Below are 14,417 nucleotides of genomic sequence, written 5' to 3'. Positions count from 1 at the left end.
CAGCCTTACTATTGTATATGAGCTCCGTAGATGCTTGTTTTAGGTAGGCGTCTTTTTAAATATACTAGTACAGTCAAACCTTGTTGGTAGGTGTGGTAGTGCACACCTGCTTTAAGCCCAGCACCTGAGAGACTGAGGGAGGAGGCTGTGAGTTCAAGGATAGCCTGGATTGTATAAGAAACAAAATCAAGGGGAAGAAAAAGAATTAATTTGCTAATATTTCTGTTCCTAACAATTTGAATAGAATCTCAGAGTTGGTTTTTTTGTTTGTTTGTTTGTTTCTAGTTTTAGTGTTTTACCCACTGCTTACTAATTTGAAGGATTCAAATGAAATTATTTTCAAGTTTCAAGTATTTCAGTAGATGTCAATTCAATTTGGATACAGAACACTCCTTTTTTTGTTTTCTTAGTTTCATTTCATTTATTTGGGGTGTGAGTAGCTTGGAGGCACTACAGTGAGTGTGAAGGTGTGAGAACAACTTTGGGGAGTCGAGTCTCTCTTTCCATTGTGGATCCAGATTGAGATAGGGTTGTCAGGGTTGCAAGGTAAGACAGTGCTTGACCAGCTGAGCCTTCCCACGGGCCCTGATCCCCTCCCCCTCCCTGCCTCAGTCTACAGAATGGCAGCATTATCAGGCAGGTGCATCTTCCTAGCAGTAACAAATACACAAGGTGGGTTAGTTACTGTTTAAACTCCACTGCCAATTGATATCTGAGTTCTTTCAGGCTCACCTCAGAACTTTGCTGCCTCATGAGAAGGGAAGGGATTATTTTGATACAGCATTACAGATTTTAAACACGAATGTTACTATTTTCTCTGTGCTAGAGAATTGAGTTAAATACTTTAGAAATGCTGGCATAGAGTTACTTGTCTGTATGAAGCCTCTTAGTTTTGCATTCTGCATCTGTTTATTTTGTCTAAAAATTAAAATACAGTAGTGTTTATAGTTCAGCACATAAATGACATCCAATTGTTAAGACCATATTTAAATGCAGTGTTGTTCTCTCCTTGGCTAATTGAAACAAATCAAGCATGTTTGGTCTGAGAGACCCCCCAGTGTTCATCCCAACACCCGTGGGACGGTACCGCCAGATTCTCCTTCCAGCCCTTCAGCTGTGCCAGGTCATCCTCACGTCAAGTATGGCCCAGCACTTGCAGGCAGCCGGGCAGGTAAGAGGGATGCTGTGTGCCTGAGTCGGTAGTGCAGAACGCGCTTAGAGGGGCAGGATCCTGTAGTTAGAGAGCTCATGTCCATAGTGAGGTCATGTCCATCCTGCTGTTAGAGTATAGACCCCAGCCCCTTGTGCTGCCTTGTGACTACACTGGCCAGTTAATGGAACATTGAAGCTACTTATAGAACCCTGAGATGGAAAGCAAGAGACTGAAATTTGTTCCTGTAGAAAAGCAGGCAGTTACTTTGATAGGAATAAACTGACACTTAAGACATATTTTAGCCAGGGGTTTAGAGAGGTTATATAGGCCCATGTCAGTTACTTTTCTATTGCTATGGCAAACACCATGACCACGGGCAAGGCAACTTAAAAAAGACAATGTTTAATTGGGCTTACAGTTTCAGGGAGTTAGAGTCCATGATGGCAGAGCAAAGGCATGGCAGCAGGAACAGCTGGGAGCTCACAGCTTGTAGGAGGCAGAGAGCGCGCACTGGGAATGGTGTGTGTCATTTCAAGCCTTCAACGCCTACCCCCCAGTTACATACCTCCTCCAATGTCACCACACCTCTTAACCCTTTCCAAACAGCTCCACCAGCTGCGGACTAAGTATTCAAACATGAGCCTTGGGGGCTATTCACATCAGCACAAGGCCTTTGGAAAATACAAAAGACAGGCCTAGTGTGGTGGCGCATACTTGTAATTCCAATACTGGGGAGCCTGAGGCAACTGGATCATAAGTCAGAGGTCAGCCTGGCCTGTGTAGTGTAACTCTGTCTCGAAAAATCAAAAGAAAACCCCAAAATTAGGCATGTCTGTTATCCAGGCACTTAGGAGGTAGAGGCAGGAGTATCAAGAGTTTAAGGTCTTCCGTGGCTGTGTGGCTAGCTCAAGGCCTTTCTTGGACTATATGAGAACCTGTTTCCAAAAATAAAAACTATAAAAGACTATTTTTTTAGGTGATTTTTTTTGATGGCACAAGATAATTTGAATAGTGAATTAAAATGTTTTCTTTAAGCATGAGAGATGATGATGATGATGCTTTTCATTTTCTTTTCATCATGATCTGTAATCTTCAACTGTCTTGAGACGCTTTGGTTTCTGGTCATTTTGTGTTTTTCCTACATGACACTCAGCTGTCTCAGCAGATAAAGCAGTGGTTTCTTATGTGATACCTTATTTATACTGCAGTAGTGTAAGGGACATCCTCCTTCATTCTCAGAGTGGATTTTGAACTAGTTCTTTAAACGAGGGGGTTTCTTCGTTTCTTCTTTACTAGGTTAAGTAGGCCTCCCCAACTCCATTCTTACCCGCACACACTCCCACCTTCCAATCCCCGCCAGTGCTGGGAATTGACTTAGTGCCTCAGGAATGCTGTGCAAGCACTCTATCACTTCTACACACTGGCTTGCTATTACCAGTTTTCTGTGGGCTGTGTTAGAGTCACTGGATGGGTTTCTTCAAGAAAGAATGGGGCTGGGATTTGGGGAGAGTGCTTCCTTTAGCATGGGTTTGATCCTAGAACAACTCCAAAAGAGAGGACCAAAGAAAGAAAACCAGCAAGTGTGTCATAATAAGATCTGTTAGTATATTTAATACACACTAATACAACACCTTACAAAAACAAAGTGAAGCTGGGCGTGGTGGCACATGCCTTAATCCCCGCACTCCAGGAGGCAGAGTTTGAGGCTACCTTGCTCTACAAAGCAAGTCTAGGATAGCCGAGGCTACACAGAGAAACCCTGTCTTGAAACAACAACAAAAAGATTTTTAAAAAGATACGGATAGTCACAAAAATAAACTGAGTGCACTTCCTTAGTAGTCCTGCGTTAGCTTGCTTGGGCTCAGCCTGTGCTCTTGTGGTGCTGAGGGTGTTCCCCTGTGAAAGTGCTGAGAGCCCTCCCTGTGGGTCCGTAGAACACCAAACCGAGACAGGAGTTTGGAGGGAAGCCTTTCTGTCACCTTTGTTCTTACCACATCAGAAGGGGACTGTGACAACGCTTTTGTAGGACTGAGCGAGCCATGCTTCCCAAGTCAGGCGTACATACAATGGCCTCTTGAATTACTTTTTATATCCATTCATATAAAATTCTCTTGACTCCTTGTAAATAAGTAGCAAAAGAAATAAAATAGGTGTTTTCACACAGTGTTTCCAAGTCATGGTCACCTACGACACCACTCTGTATGTTAATATGCAAACTCTGAAGTAGTTCAGCGTTGTGTTGAGGTGAGGGTAGACTTCTGCTTTGAGAGGAAATAAGCTGTAAGTTCGGAAAGCAGCTGCTTCTCTGGTTCTTCTTTGCATGTGGTTATTGGCTAAGAAAATGGTTTGTACATGTGTAATGCAGGTTTCTTGTCTTCCTCCTCCATGTCTTGGGCTGCTCAGGTGCTGCAGTTTCTCATCTCGCATTCTGATACCATCCAAGCGATTCTGCGCTGTCAGGATGTCAGTGCCGGCTCTTTGCAGGAGCTAGCCCTGCTGACGGGAATCATAAGCAAAGCAGCACTTCCTGGTAAGTTGATGGTGCTGAGTGCAGCTTATTCTTTACAGACTGGCACAGGCTTATTGAGTGGGTTTTATTACTTTACAGTTGACATGTGACTGATCTGAAATTGGTACTGGTGATACTTAGCTGCCTTTATTGAAGTGATAAGCTTACATAAACCATATACTCAGAGGATTCAAAAAGTTCAAGGAGATAATTAGCAAACGTGAGACTCTTATTACCTGTATTTGGTGAATAGCTTTTCAAACATTGCACTTTATTTTTTTTATTTATTTTTTTATTTTTAAACATTGCACTTTATGAATTGAGGGTAGCAGCATATAAAGGTTATATATGAGAACATTACCTTTCTTTTTTATCTTATTTTTTTTTTAAGATTTATTATTTATTTTTTATTATGTACACAGTACTCTGGCTCCATGTACACCTGCAGGCCAGAAGAGGGCATCAGATCTCACTATAGATGGTTGTGAGCTACCATGTGGTTGCTGGGAATTGAACTCAGGAGCTCTGGAGGAGCAGTCAGTGCCCTTAACCTCTGAGCCACCTCTCCAGGCCAAGAACATTACCTTTCAACATGATAGTTTAGAAGAATTTTACATGAGTTAATAGATTAAAAGCTTATTGAATAAAAATAAGAATTACTGAACTCTAGAAATACTCTAAGAGTATAAAGAAATAATAGTTCTTCAAAGGTTACCACGATTAAGAAAAGTGTTTAGGAAATAATGAACTTTTTGTCACCTCTTTTTCTTCAGTATAATTTCTGTACTATGTGTAAATTCTAAAGTCGTCGCCCAGATGTAAAACTGAATCAATGAGTCCTTTTATAATCCCTGCTCCACCTGTAGGTTGTTTGTAGTATTCCTACTCAGTCTTCCAGTCTTTTTCCATGACCCTCAAGAGTTTTCCTCTGGTTTATCTTTTGGCACTTTAAATCTGCGCTGCAGGCCTCCTCTCTCAAGGAAAGCATGCATTCACTGGCTCCCTTCATGTTCAAAGTTATTTTGGTGCTGCCACTGATCTTAAGTGGTAGCACAGCTGGCTGTGGCTTCCTTCACCTCAGCATGTTCAATACCAGTGATAATGCATGTTCCTGTGCCAGGCCCAGCTCTTCTTCCCCCAACATGTTAATTGATGTGAATATGCATGAATCTCAGGAGGCCGAACTATTTGTGTTATATATACAGGTGAGGGAACTGAAGCATAGACCAGTTACAGAGTCCCGGGCAACATGGCTCCTGATCCTAAACACATTACCTCTATGTCTATGAGGTAATAACCCCTGGTCCACTGTCTCTGACACGTTGCCTCCTGTGGATGTCTCTGTATTGAGCCCTCTGAGCTGGAGAGTTGATAAAGCTGGCTGTAGTTCCTATCAGAGAACTTGGAGCCTTGCTGCTTCCGGGGACACTTGGGGTCTGTCTTCTCAGTGGAGTGTCAAAGTTTCCAAATTAGTCCATGCTGCACAGAATGACTCCAGAGCATTCCACCCTCCTTGCTTGGCTCTACCACGTCCCACAGTGCAGTGCAGGTGTTGCAAGGCCTTAACTCCTCGCATGCTGCTCGTGGACTAGGGCTCTGTGAGTTTATCCTCTTCCTCCATGCTGCTTCTGGGGGAGCTGACACACAGTGCCTGTCCCTGCACTCATTCTCCTTCCTCTCTGTCATCTCTGTTCCTTAGTGTTTATGGCACAAGTTAGTTGTTCCTTCTCCTCTTTCTTCCTCCTCTTCTTTGTTAGAGAGAAGAGGGTCAAAGTTCACTTATAAGTCTAAGCTCTATTAGTTACTATGAAGTACTTGATTTCTGATTTTAGAAAGTTTTAACTTTTATGGTTGTAAGTAAACTTTTGAGGTTTAATCTTATGCATATGTAAACAGGTGTTTTACCTCCATGAATGTCTCTGCACCCCTGGCATGCCTGGCAGTTAAGGAGGCCAGAAGAGGGGTTCAGATTCCCCCGGACTGGAGCTACAGATGGTTGTAAGCCACCGTGTGGGTGCTGGGACATGAACCCTGTTCCTCTGGAAAAGCAGCCAGTTCTCTTAACCGCTGAGCCATTTCTCTAGTTTCTTAAACTTTTAACACTAGCTTTGAAAGTGCCCACCTAGATTATAGTTGTGTGTGAATGCCCTTGTACTAGTGTTGCAAATATAAAAGATACTTATGGTCTTTGGAAGATCCTATTTCTCAAAAATTTCATGCTCATGCATGTAAAGGATGGAAAATGCCAGAAGCACTACAACTACTACATTTATATGTATTCCACATTTTATAGGCATGCTGAGTGAACTTGATGTTGATGTGAATGAAGGGTCCCTAATGGAGCTACAGGGACACATTGGAAGATTTCAGGTAACTGGCTTATTTCTGCAAATAGCGGTTTTAAGGTGCTGCCCCCTAGACTAGAGCAGCCCCTTTCATCTGTGCCATCGGCTCTCTGATGACTGGTGATGTGCATTGTTGAGACTGCTTGATTTTCCTGGAATCACCCTCTGGCTACCTATTGCAGGTGAAGATTTCGTGTCTTTATTCCTGCTCATCTGCTACAGTTCTTTTTTAGCACACACTCCTAAAGTGTTAACACAGCTGTTTCACAGGGCTTTTATCTTAATGCCTAATGTTTCGTTGTTGTGACTATGCCATGAACAGCTGTTAACTTCACTATTGTTGTTTGTTTGCTTTTTGAGAAGAGTATAGCTTTATACCCCTGGCTAACCTGAGACTGTGTAGACTAGGCTGGCCTCGAACTTACAGCACTCCTCATTCCTCTGGTTCCAGCATGCTGGAGCTGTAGGTGTGTACTATCACCTGGCTGCTGTTACTTTTTATGCAGCACTTTCCCCCTTACAGTTGGCAACTCTCTCTACCCAACCCTTGGCCCCTTGCTCTCTCTTGGCTTTCCTGAGGCAGGCTTTCACATAGCCAGTCTGGCCTTGAGCTTTTGGTCTTCCTGCCTTTGCCTACTAAGTGCTTTGCCTTTTTTAAAATTGGTTTTTATATATTATTACTAGTTTATTCCTAAATTCTCCGTGTGTATAATTTTCTTTTAGCACACTTAAATGTAGTGGTTTATCAAAGGCTTCCTAAGAGTCTGCTGGCCTGCTTTGACTTACTGTCTACTCTTGTCTGATTGTACTAGCTTTAGTGTGTGTTGTGTGTGTGTGTGTGTGTGTGTGTGTGTGTGTGTGTGTGTGTGTGTGTGTGTGTGTGTGAACACGTGTAAGGATTGACATTCTTTTGTTTTAGTACAACAATTTTCTTAACCAGTTACCTTTCTTAAAAGAACAGTGTCAGGGCTCAGTAGAGGAGCGCTCTCCTAGCATGCACAGGGCAGTAGATTGGAAAGCCTAGCCCCGCATGGATGATGGGAAAATGAATGTCGATTCACGTACTTGTTTTAAATTTTGGATTTAGTTACATATATGGTATAGTTTGGTTCAAGTGCGTTGCACATGGTATGTTTTGACATTATATTGTCAAATAACTTTTCAGAAGGACTTACATTCACCACCAAAACTCACCAGAATTTTCCTCTTGTATTCTTTTTTCTATCGAAAGAGAGGACACGATCTTTTGGGTGGCCTCTGGGAATATTAGAGCATGTCTATTTTATCTGTAAAAGCAGCAAATGTTGGGGAAAGTATTTACTTTTTTTGCAGCGGGGGCGGGGGTGTTCAAGACAGGATTTCTCTGTGTAGCCTTGGCTGTCCTGAACTCACTTTCTAGACCAGGCTGGCCTCAAACTCACAGCAGTCCACCTGCCTCTGCCTCCCGAGTGCTGGGATTAAAGGCCTGCACCACCATGCCTGGCACATTATTTTTTTAAATTATTACTTTATTGTGTATGTTTGTGTGCACACATGATACCATTGTGTACACGTGGAGGCCAGAGGATAACTTAAGGAGTCTGTTCTCTCCTACATATAGGCCTCAGGGCTCAAGTCCAGATTGTCAAGCTTGGCCCTTACTTGCTGAGGAGCCATCCCACAGGCCCTAACATCTGCATCTTATCTGCCAAGGCTTCCTCTAAATTCCCAACCCTTCCAGGGAGTCCTGGGAAACGGGAATTACCCTTTAAGTTTGAGTCCTGGTAGACAGAACAGGATTTGTTACTGACAATCTTGTAGTTGCCTTCTCATTGTACCTTTCGTTTGTTTATTAACTTGAATTTCATTTTGTAACTGTTTTATAAAGGACTCTTAAATATTTTTATATAGGACATACATTTTCTTCATAAACATTTAGGTTATATTGGGATCCTTTTTTATTTTTTATTTTTGGTTTTTCGAGACAGGGTTTCTCTGTGTAGCCTTTGCTGTCCTGGACTCGCTTTGTAGACCAGGCTGGCCTTGAACTCACAGCAATCCGCCTGCCTCTGCCTCCCGAGGGCTGGGATTACAGATGTACGCCACTGTGACCGGCATATTGGGGATTCTTTATGGAAAAAAAAATTAGTATTTTCTTTCTTTGCCAAAAGCTGAGTTTTAGCAAGCTTAGCTTCATTGTCTCAGTAGGAAGTAGATGATCAGGTGCTTTCGAGACTGATCCTCTTCCCCAGTGACTCCCGCTCCCCCTCAAGAAAAATGAGGTCCCAGTGTCAAGCACCTTCAGCCCAAAGTGAACAGTGTGTCTTTTTTTCCTTAGCGCCAGTGCTTAGGCCTACTAAGTCGCTTTGGTGGCTCCGATAGACTGCGGCAGTTTAAATTTCAAGATGGTAATGTGGAAGGAGATAGGGTGAGCAAGAGAGATGAAATTGAGCTGGCCATGCAGCAGGTAAGTGGGGGTGAGAGTTGTGTGCCTGAAGTTTTTATGGTTTTAGAAATTTTGACAAAAATAGCAGTTGTGTATAATTTCACAAATTGATTTATGACTTTTTTCTTTTACAGTCTAGATTTCTGTGACTTCGGGGAATTTTTACCCTAACATTTTAGCTACTCCTTTTCTTCCATTGTAGATTTGTGCCAATGTAATGGAATATTGCCAGTCACTCATGCTACACAGTTCCCCCACCTTCCAGAATGCCACGTGTCTCTTCACCCCCAGTCTTTCAGAGAGCCTTAACAGAGATGGACCACGGCAAGGTGAGCCCGGGCATTGTTTGTGTGTGAGGAACAGCACTGTTGGGAGAGGATGCACGTCTGCATCTTGTGTTCTTGATGAATTATTAACCACGGATTTTTTAAATGACCTTTTAAAGAAAATGTGGGAGGTACTATTGTCAGATCTGTGTGTGAGACTGGAAGCACAAGAGATTAAGCTAAGTCTCTGGATTTCTGAAGCTGAATCTATCTAGAAGAGCCATGTGGGGGCGTATAGTTTAAATAACCCCAGGGACCTCAAAGGAAGTTTCTAGGACCGAAGGGAAAGCCAGCCGGGTGAGAAGCAGGAACGCACAGCAAGTTAACTTTGGATGCTGAGTCAGTTCATGTGAATCAGTGTCTAAAGTGGGCTGTGCATTAGTGCTCTGAACTTCTGCACCCGGCAGTAAAGCGTGAGGAGCTAGGCAGGCTGACTTCATCTGTGCTGTCTTCAGGGTTAGTCCAGAAGGTCAGGATTGTGGGTTGGTCCAGTTTGCCCTCCTGGAAGACACGGAGATGAAGCTGTGGAATACTGGTTATGTGCTGATTTCCAAGTAGTTTTCCAATTTTGCTGCAAGGAAGGACACCTCTGCATAAAGTAATTACCATGGGAGAATCCTAATCTGTGTGCCCTTACCAACGTGATGGGAAAGTCCTTTTTCTAGTCCAGTTTGGGTATAGAGTGAGTAGGAAGCCTGTCCAGAGACTGCCTTTGATTGAAAGTCACCTACCAGTGACTTTCTCATTTCTATTCCCTTTTTTTTTCTTCTTCTTCTTCTCCAAGACAAGGTTTCTCTGTGTAGTCTTGGCAGTCCTGGAGTCCCTTTGTAGACCAGGCTGGCCTCACACTCACAGCGATCCATCTGCCTCTGCCTCCTGAGTGCTGGGATTAAAGGCGTGCGCCACCACACCCAGCTTTATTTCTGTTCTTTTAGACAGCGTTTCCCTATGTAGCCAGGTTATTCTTAAACTAAATTTATAGCCCAGACTATTCCTAAACGCGCTGTTCCTATGTACTCTCACTGGAAGGTAGCCAAGTAAAAGGCAAGTTGCTTTGTTTTGCTCCCAGAGGAAGTTTCTAAAGTGAGACAGGTTAAAATGAGCTCTAGATTATTTTTTAAATATTTCTTGGAGAGAATGTCAGCAGCCAGAACAATGCAAATTAGAAGTAAAAGCATGAGACTGGGACTAATGGGTGAGGTGAGAATTGTTTGACTCTGCATAAAGAATTCCTGTAAGTATATATGGTTTATAGGACTAGAGAGGGGGCTCAGCAGATAAGAACACTTAACTGTTGTTGAGTAGGACCCAGGTTCAGTTCACAGCACCAACACAGTGGCTCACACCATCTGTAGGCGTGGATGTGGTGCACATACATGCATGGAGACAAAGCACTCAGACACATAAAAGAAACACTTAAAAAGTAAGTATGGCTGGGGGTGTAATTTTCATAAATCTTCACTTCCTAAAGGGTGCCCACCAGCCGTATTTCTCAAGGGCTGCAGCTCTGTGTATGCACCTAACTATAGCAGCATTTAGCCGCTTGCTTGAGATTGATTTTTATCTCATGTGCAAGTTGTTTTGCCTGCATGCAACTTTGTCTGCACCTTTTGTGTACAGTGCCTTTGGAGCCCAGGAGAGGGTGTCAGATCTTCCGGAACTGAGTTATAGAAGGCAATTGTTAGCCATGTGTGGGAGCTTTCTCTGGAAAAGTTGTCAGTGCTCTTAACCACTAAGCCATCTCTCCAGCCTCAACAGTGGTGTTTTGTAATCTTGGGTTGTAATTAATTAATATGACCTAAATTATAGAACATCTTTAATTTTTACAGCTGGCTTAAAATTCACAAAAGGTGGTTTTCCCAGGGTGAGCCTCATCCATTGCACTCTGGCTGTGCTGACCCCTCCAATTTCCGCAGATAGAGGAAGCTTAGCTGCGTCATTTGTGGTAGTGGAGGACTGCATTCATGTTCTCCTTTTAAAGCAAATCCTAGAAAATGCATCTGAGTACAACACTATTTCTATTACCTGTTAGATACCCAGGTTCCAGTCGTTCCGTATTGGCGCCTGCCTGGCTTGGGCATTATTGTCTACCTGCTGAAACAGAGCGCCAGTGACTTCTTTAGCTATTATGACAGTCACCGACGCAGCGTCAACAAGCTGCAGAACGTAGAGCAGCTTCCCCCAGATGAGATAAAAGAGGTATGAACCTTGTAATGGGCCGAGAGGCTTGAAAAGTCACTGTTGCCCCAACAGGGGCCGATGTTCTGGGTGTGGGCTGGGGGGAAGGAAGATACGCTTAGTGCTGGTGAAGGTCTGCAGTGGGCTTCCTTGCATGTACCTGGTGAGGCCAGTAATAGCTCCTCTCAAGAAAACGGGAGGCGCTGCCCAGGGAAAGAGCTCCCAGGAATCTCTTGAGAAGCTGCAGCGAAATGGAGCTCGCAGTAGACCTCGGGCAGTTGTCTCTGTGTCTTCAGCATCTTCTTGTTTTGGAGAAGTTTCCAAACAGACGGGATGGCAAGTCAGTCTTGATCACTTTATCTCTGACACATCCACCACGCCACTCTCTCCAGAGATACGTGACAAATCATGCCAGCTTTTCACCTACTGCTTGAAAAGGCTGGTTGTCTTAGTCTAGTAGAGCATTGAGGGCTGGTGGGCCACATGTGGGTTGGAAGTGTCTGTCGAGCAGACTGTCAGAGGCAGCAGGTGAACATTCACGTGGGAATTGACTGCTTCTTTGATGCCCATTTTTAGACTAATGAACTTTTGTCTGCCAGGCAGTATACATACATTTGAGTGTTTTCACAGTTCTTAACTATAAGGACCTGTTCATAGTAAATTATTTTAAGTTGTTAAAATTTCTCCTTCTTTCTTTTCCTTAGTTGTGCCAGTCTGTGATGCCTGCTGGCGTTGATAAAATCTCTACTGCACAGAAGTGTGTCTTAGCGAGACGTCGGCTGGTGAAGCTGATCAATAACCGTGCCAAGCTGCTGTCCCTGTGTTCCTGTATCCTTCCGCAGACGCAGCCCTGCATGCACACCCAAAACGCGGCAGCACCTACTTAAGTCCTCATTATTCAGCTAGAACCGTACGGCAAGGGGCACAGTCATTGTCCTGTAGCCTGTCTTCTTGCCCAGTATATACCTGCTGTATTTCTATATTATTCTTATTCTTACCTTCTAGAGTAGCCAGGAGTACTTTAAAATACGCAGATGCTTTCTGTCTGGGCAAGTGACCAGTCCACAGTGTCCTGTGGGCCTCACCTCCCATAGCTCACACTGAGGCTGTTTCTGAAGCACGTGGAACTTCATCCCTGACTCTTAGAGCAAGTTCATGGTGCAGAATCCAGCACACACTCTTCCTTTTCTCCTCCCATTCTGGTTTGTGAAAAATAGGTGATGAGATTCTTCTTTAATCTGGACTCAGTTATCGTAGAGACCTGCCTGTTTATCCTTTGGCGCCACCTGGAGTATTACCTGTTAAATTGCACTCCAACGGATTCCCAAGATTCAGTGTTTGCCTCTAGGACTTCATTTAAAAGCAGAAGGCTACAAGGTGAGCTGTTCTCAAAAACAAATGAGCTGGAAGTGTGTGTACATTTTAGTCCCAGCTGCCTCATTCTTTATGTGTCGTCTGTTTTTCGCAGCAAGGTTTTGTGCTATTGCCCAGGTTGGCCCAGGCCTGCAGAGGAGCTGGGCTGTGGATGTACAGCACCTGCTATTCCAAGCAGCCTTAATTTTATGTGTTTCAGATTACTCAGTGAGTGCTTGAGAGCCAGATAGTAAACACAGCTGATTTTTATATTTTGCCTTCTGCCATGGGAAATTATTCCAGATCCTGTTTATTGATTGTCCTTCATTTCCCTATAGTTAACGTTTGCCCCAGCCACAGAGTCATGTCACGGCTAATTTTCCAGAATAGACATAGGCCACTGCTCTTGTGCTGGGGTGGGTTCTGAGGCAGATGACATGAGTTAGATTCTTAGAGGATGTGAGACCCATCCTGGGCTGGGATGTGCTTCCCCGGCTTCCTGTGCTCAGAGCTGAGCTTTAGGCCCTAAATCTCTCGCCCTTCACGTGCCGCTGCAGGCAGGGCCTCTGTCAGTAGACACACTTGCAGAGCTGCCTTACTGTGCCTCTCACTCCAGATTCCTTTTCCTCAGAACCCAATCTGGACTTCAGAAGTGGGATGGCTGGAGTGAGCCAGCATGATGTAGACCAGGTAAGGTTCTGTCCTCATATACCCCTCTCTTTCAAAGGGAAACCTGATTTGTTGATAAAATGGAAAGAAAACGTTTCTTTCATGCTCTAAAGACACTTAAAAAAGGAGTCTTTATTTACATGTATATGAAAGTGTGTCTATATGTGTGTTCCGTGTGTGTGCCTGGTACCCTGGTAGATCAGAAGACAGCTTCAGAGCCATCTAGCTAGAGTTAGAGGTGGCTCTGAGCTGCCTGAGATGGGTGCTGGAAATGGAACCCTGGTTCTCTCTAAGAGTGTTTTGCTTGTGTGTATGTCTGTGCACCATGTGTGTGCCTGGTGCCCACAGAGGTAAGAAAAGGGCATCAGGTTCCCTGGAACTGAAATCACAGATGGCTTTGAGTTGCCATGTGCTTGCTGGGATTTGAACCAAGGTCCTGTGGAAGAGTAGCCACTGAGCCATCTCTTGAGCCCTTTGACAACTTTTGCTGTGTCATTTGGAGCTGTTTTTGTATGTATATCAGTATATTCAGCATCAACAATTGTTGCTATTTAAGATCCACGTTTAATTCCTATACATTTGTATAGGAATTAAAAGCACAAAAACATTCTGAGGTAGAAATGTAAATTTTTAATTAATTTGGTACCCCATTACAAATCTGACAGTATTACGTTGGAAAGTGCCTTTTGTGAGTATATGTGGGAGTGGGTAGTGGTGGTGCTGGGTTTTAAGCCCAAGGCTTAAGCCCACATGTGCTCTGCCTCTGAATGATGCTCTCACCTTACTTCATGTACGAAAAGCAGTGTTAGAATAGCGTGTCGGTGTTCTAAGTGGGGAGACAGAGTGAAATGCCTAAGAAAGCAGTGCGGTAACGAAAGGCAATCTGTTCCCTCCAGCTTCAGGCTGATGCCATCAGCGCTTTTGGAGAATCCCTACAGAAGAAACTTCTGGACATCGAAGGGTTATATTCAAAAGTTAGATCCCGCTACAGTTTCATACAGGCTCTTGTCAGACGTATTCGTGGCCTACTGAGGATATCAAGGAACTGAGAGCTTCGCTTACACTCTTCTGTAGAAGAGAGGAACTGAGGAAAACCATCTCCTTTTTATAGATGATGTTATTTCTAAATTATGACCAAAAGATATTTTGCTATTTCTTTCTTTATATATGGACGTCTTTTCTGTAAACCTCTGCCTCATCTCACCCTCACCTGTGAACAGTAAAATACTTTTTAAAAAATAAAGCAAATGTATGTCAGTCTTTTGAAGTTATTGAGACTCTTAAAAAACGTTTTAGTGCTCGTGGGTTCCCCTGGAGTGATTCTAGTGCATAGTTAGAGCAGTTTGTTTCAGCCATCAGCCAGGGTCCTTCATTCCTTTGCGATGCTCAGGTACTCTAGCATAGCTTGGGTAGTAAAACTACAGCCTTGCTCCTGCTGTGAGAACAAATGGCTCCAAAA

General features: G+C 43.7%; 1 protein-coding gene across 1 annotated transcript in view; it reads left to right on the top strand.

The window, feature by feature from the left end:
- Positions 1 to 14,215, top strand: part of Nup205 (nucleoporin 205) — a 60,797-nt gene extending 46,582 nt beyond the window's left edge. The window contains exons 28-37 of the mRNA XM_051152464.1: positions 1,033 to 1,171; positions 3,557 to 3,683; positions 5,956 to 6,032; positions 8,325 to 8,453; positions 8,635 to 8,761; positions 10,791 to 10,957; positions 11,641 to 11,764; positions 12,185 to 12,313; positions 12,921 to 12,979; positions 13,855 to 14,215. Coding sequence (XP_051008421.1) covers positions 1,033 to 1,171; positions 3,557 to 3,683; positions 5,956 to 6,032; positions 8,325 to 8,453; positions 8,635 to 8,761; positions 10,791 to 10,957; positions 11,641 to 11,764; positions 12,185 to 12,313; positions 12,921 to 12,979; positions 13,855 to 14,007 — 1,231 coding nt within the window. The 3' untranslated portion in view covers positions 14,008 to 14,215. The remainder of the gene's footprint in view (positions 1 to 1,032; positions 1,172 to 3,556; positions 3,684 to 5,955; positions 6,033 to 8,324; positions 8,454 to 8,634; positions 8,762 to 10,790; positions 10,958 to 11,640; positions 11,765 to 12,184; positions 12,314 to 12,920; positions 12,980 to 13,854) is intronic.
- The last annotated feature ends 202 nt before the right edge of the window (positions 14,216 to 14,417 follow it).

Source organism: Acomys russatus, chromosome 10, assembly GCF_903995435.1.
Source record: "Acomys russatus chromosome 10, mAcoRus1.1, whole genome shotgun sequence".
In the NCBI taxonomy this organism is placed as follows: domain Eukaryota; kingdom Metazoa; phylum Chordata; class Mammalia; order Rodentia; family Muridae; genus Acomys; species Acomys russatus.
The sequence above is the reverse complement of the archived record's forward strand: the minus strand, read 5'-3'. Positions and strand labels throughout refer to the sequence as shown.